The sequence below is a fragment of the Bactrocera latifrons genome, unplaced genomic scaffold (genome assembly GCF_001853355.1).
Source record: "Bactrocera latifrons isolate USDA-ARS-PBARC rearing strain unplaced genomic scaffold, ASM185335v1 scaffold_100, whole genome shotgun sequence".
NCBI classification, from domain to species: domain Eukaryota; kingdom Metazoa; phylum Arthropoda; class Insecta; order Diptera; family Tephritidae; genus Bactrocera; species Bactrocera latifrons.
In genome coordinates, this window is record NW_017534409.1 from 294,234 (window position 1) to 298,592 (window position 4,359).

A 4,359-nucleotide genomic window follows, 5' to 3' on the forward strand; every position below is an offset into this window, starting at 1 on the left:
TCGCTTTCCTTGGGTAAGAAACAACCATCTTTCAACACATTTTTTCTCATATAAAAAATTAAATATTTTTATTAGAAGTTTTACAAACATACACTTTTAACAAAGAAATCCTGAAAAAAATCCTTTTGAAAATAAATATTTTATTCTCGGCCATTTCCGGTGAACCCTCGGAAAAGAGATGCGCCCGCTCAGGCAGGATATTTAATTTAAGGATCATTTAAAGTGAAAATATACATCTGTTAGTTAAAACCTTAACTTCAAATTTGGAAAAAGGAAAAAAATGTGAAAATTGGATTTTTGGCAGACATTTTTATAAAAAATGAAAATTTCGCGACATTTTTTTATTGAAATAGTAAAAAAAACCTTCATCCAAGTTTTTAAGAGTTTATCTCAAAGGTCTGTGTAAAATTTCATAAAGATCGGTTGAATAAATCTCGAGAAATCTTGTCAACTGACTTCAAAAACACAGTTTCAAGAAAAACGAGTTTAAAGATGGCGCACTTAGTCTAGCTAACTTCTACGAGTATTATACGAATTAACTTGAWAATTTGGGACAATATTCTGATTTCAATTTTTTGAAGCCCGTAAACGCATGTAACACCTTACTAAAAATTATCGCCTTCAAAAACTTTTTATGCACAGAAAAAATGCCAACCTTAGCGCCAATCTTTCATAAGCCTCGGCTGAGTTGTCGGTCAGTATTTAGGGGCGTTAAATTAATGTGAAGTTTCGAGGTCATGTGCAAAAACTTACATCCTGCTATCAGCAATGCTGCATTTGATGAATGTGGGCTCCTCAGCTGAATTATCAAGCATAAAGAGAACTCGCTCTAATCGACGTTACAGGTTATATTAAGTTTGTCGCGAAGTTTGTAACACCCATAAGGAAGGTCTCAGAGACCCTATAAAGTATAAGTATAAATGATCAGTATGTCGAGCTGAGTCAATTTAGCCATGTCCGTCTGTCTGTGCGCCTGTTTGTATATATACGAACTAGTCCCTCAGGTTTTTAAGATATCTTTTTCAAATTTTGCAAACGTCATTTTCTCTTCAAGAAGCTGCTCATTTGTCGACTGCTGATGTCGGACCACTATAACATATAGCTGCCATACAAACTGAACGATCGAAATCAAGTTCTTGTATGGAAAAATTTACATTTGACAAGATATAGTATTCACGAAATTTGGTACACATTATTTTATAAGCCAACTATGTAATCTCCGAAGAAATTGTTCAGATCGGTTAACTATAGCATATAGCTGCCATAGAAACTGAATGATCGGAATCAAATGCTTCCATGGGTGACTTCTTCACCTTACAATATATCCGAAATATGATATGAGTTATTATTTATAGGAATAATTTAATCTCCGAGGAAATTGTTCAGATCGGCTCACTATAGCATACAGCTGCCATACAAGCCGAACGATCGGAATCAAGGGCTTGTATGGAAAAGTTTCGCATTTGACGTCGTATTGTCACGAAATTTGGCATGGATTACTGCTTAAGGTAACAATATAATCTCCAAAAAAATTGTTCAGAACGGATTACTATAGCACATAGCTTCTATACAAACTGAACGCATAGTTACTAACAGTGCACCTGTGAAGGGTATTTAGCTTCGGTGCAACCGAATTAACGTTTTTTTTCTTGTTTGGAATGCATATGGCAGGCTTCATACCCAAAACATTAATCATAGTGTGTTGAGTAGATGCATTGGTGAGATCCTACGTAATCTATCTGTTGTTAAGACGACTGTTTTCAATTACTGTTTTTTAATCTTTTTTGATGCTATCGTCATTAACAAAGACGAATGAGACTTCATAACATTCACCGAATATGCCACTCAAATATATATGTGATTTTCGTGTTAAAATAGACTCCCCAAAATAYTTCTGCAACATTTTCAAAGAAATTGGAAACACAAAATTCAAAGCAAATTCATTTTCAGACAAAACTTGCGCATCACAAATAAACAGCTGCCAATCACACACTAACAGTTACTCTCTGGCAAAACAGTATTTATTAATTTCAGAATATTCGGGTTAATAAAAATTGAAGAAGCGTCTATTTTCTCAGTTTCTTTTTACCTATTTGGTGTGCCAAGTTGGAGTGAATCGCTTAAAGAGAGAGCAGAGTAGAGTGTAGTTTAACAAATGTCGACCACTGTTTAATAAATTTCGTTTAAAATTTATTTACCAGATTTTATTATTCATCTTACATTTTGAATTTATTTTACTTTGAAAGCAAAATGTTCAACATATTAAGCAATAAAGAATGCATCTTGAGAATTTTTCTTGTCATAACCATTGTGACGGCGGTGTTAGCTGAGCSAATGGCGGTAAGTACTAGAGCAACAGCTCGCAAAAACTTTAAGTATGATCACCTATTATATTGTATATATTATTAAATTACTACTTTATGTATATCACAAAATTCTCCTTGACACGCAGAATACACAATCCCAACCGTTTATTTTAATTGAGAGGATGAAACCGGCGCCAAGACCGTGCCTTGAAASCCAAGCCAATTCAAATCGTACGGGMCTATATGTGATGTGGCAAAAACTTCTGGTTCGTGTAACGTCTCAGTGGCAACAATCAGTGTTGGCGAAGAGTTTCGGCGTAGTAAAAGTGCCAAATGAGCAAGAAATGGCGCCTTACAATGTTGAACGAGTCAACTTAATGGTTACAGAAGGTGAGATAAGTAAATTATTAATATTACTAGTTKTTATATAAACGCTTATTCCCTCATTACAGTGGCCATGGAGAGACGCATTGTTAATGCCATGCTCACGCTGATGCAACTATTGTTGGCTGTGGATATTGTCATACTTGCGGTGGTGTTCGGAATGCTGATCACCAGTTTTTGYTCAACTAAGAAACCAACTGATGCGGATGTGGTTAAGGCGTAGGCGAGTTTATTATTGTTTCATTGCAAAATAATAATAATTAGTAATGTCAAATATATGTACTTGTTTAACATTTTTGCACAGTAATTCAGCTGCCAGTCTATGTTCAGAAGAACTAAATAAATCATATCAATATGACTTCACCAACTTTTCAAACTAAATCAGCGATGACACGGCAGAAAGGGAAAAATTATAAACTAAAATCAATTTACATATTCAATGTTTTGTCTATAATCAAGTCGGCGCGTGTCAATAAATGTAGCGTCGACTGTGTTCCGAAATTCGAAAATGYGCAGTTAACTTTCGATGTCAGTGCATTTTCATTAAAGTGTCAGCATTCGTGTGTGGTTATTGTTGTTTATCACAAACCGAAAATTGTCATTTTCATTATGTCTATGAAACACACATTCCACATTCACGCACACACATACTCACAGACCACGAACTAGCGGTGCAGACTCAGGTTTGAGCAAATATAGACGTCAAAACAAATAGCAACACACATGGCTCGTGCAACTAGTTGTTGCTGTTAGTATGAATATGCACCAAATTCAGTTGCTGAATTGCAGCTTTTGAATTTGTGACATTAATGCAGCAATGTCGATGGCTAACCGATGCGACAGGTGGGACAGCTGGTCGGTTGACTGCGTTGCTGGGTGGTTGGCATGAGTATGCTGCACGAAAGTTAGCTGTTCAAATGAAGTACACATGTGGAGCATATTTATATCATATTAATTTTTGGGTATATTTGAATTTAAACCCATTAAATAGTTTTGTGAAGTGAGGTGTTCATAATGCAGTTTGTTTTGGTTGATATATTAATATCGATACGTTTTTGCAAAGAAGGAAAAATAGAGAAGAAGTRTTTTATGCCCAAAGAAGTGATATACGGKTTTTGCCAAATTTACTAATGGAGMTCTCTACAAATATTATAATTTCTTTTTTGGCATTAAGAAGCTAAACTTTTAACATGAATTTAAATTTAMTTTTTGGTTCATAGAACCCAATCTTATATAAACAATATTCTTAGTACATATTCATCTCGCTTTAAAATATTTTCTTTTTATAGTATATAAACCTATCCGTTTCCTAAYATTCCTCATGAATGGCTGTTCAAAGCTTAGCGTTTTAAGTAAAAATGCCATTGGAATTTCATATTTTTCTGACAAACCTAACCAAAATCATTTATTAAAGGAAAAATAAAGCCAACGATRTTATGATCACGTTTAAAATATTCTCATATGTCATATTCAGTAAGTGGAAGTGGTGGAAGTCTTGGCTATTAAAKAAGTAGGCCTGATCATTGGTGCACAGCTGTCCATATCACGTATCGGAGAACAGTTGGTTCAAAATTTCTTTCAAAATGAACCGAAGCTTAAAACAGTTGGTCTCTAAAAATACTGTCAGCAGAGAACGCCATTAAAATTGGTCTATGGCAATTTCAAAGAG

At 34.6% G+C, this 4,359-nt stretch overlaps 1 protein-coding gene across 1 annotated transcript in view; it reads left to right on the forward strand.

Annotated features, from left to right (window-relative positions):
• LOC108967309 overlaps positions 1-2,937 on the forward strand; it is a 4,132-nt gene extending 1,195 nt beyond the window's left edge. The window contains exons 2-4 of the mRNA XM_018930624.1: positions 2,247-2,340; positions 2,453-2,696; positions 2,759-2,937. Coding sequence (XP_018786169.1) covers positions 2,251-2,340; positions 2,453-2,696; positions 2,759-2,913 — 489 coding nt within the window. The 5' untranslated portion in view covers positions 2,247-2,250 and the 3' untranslated portion in view covers positions 2,914-2,937. The remainder of the gene's footprint in view (positions 1-2,246; positions 2,341-2,452; positions 2,697-2,758) is intronic.
• The last annotated feature ends 1,422 nt before the right edge of the window (positions 2,938-4,359 follow it).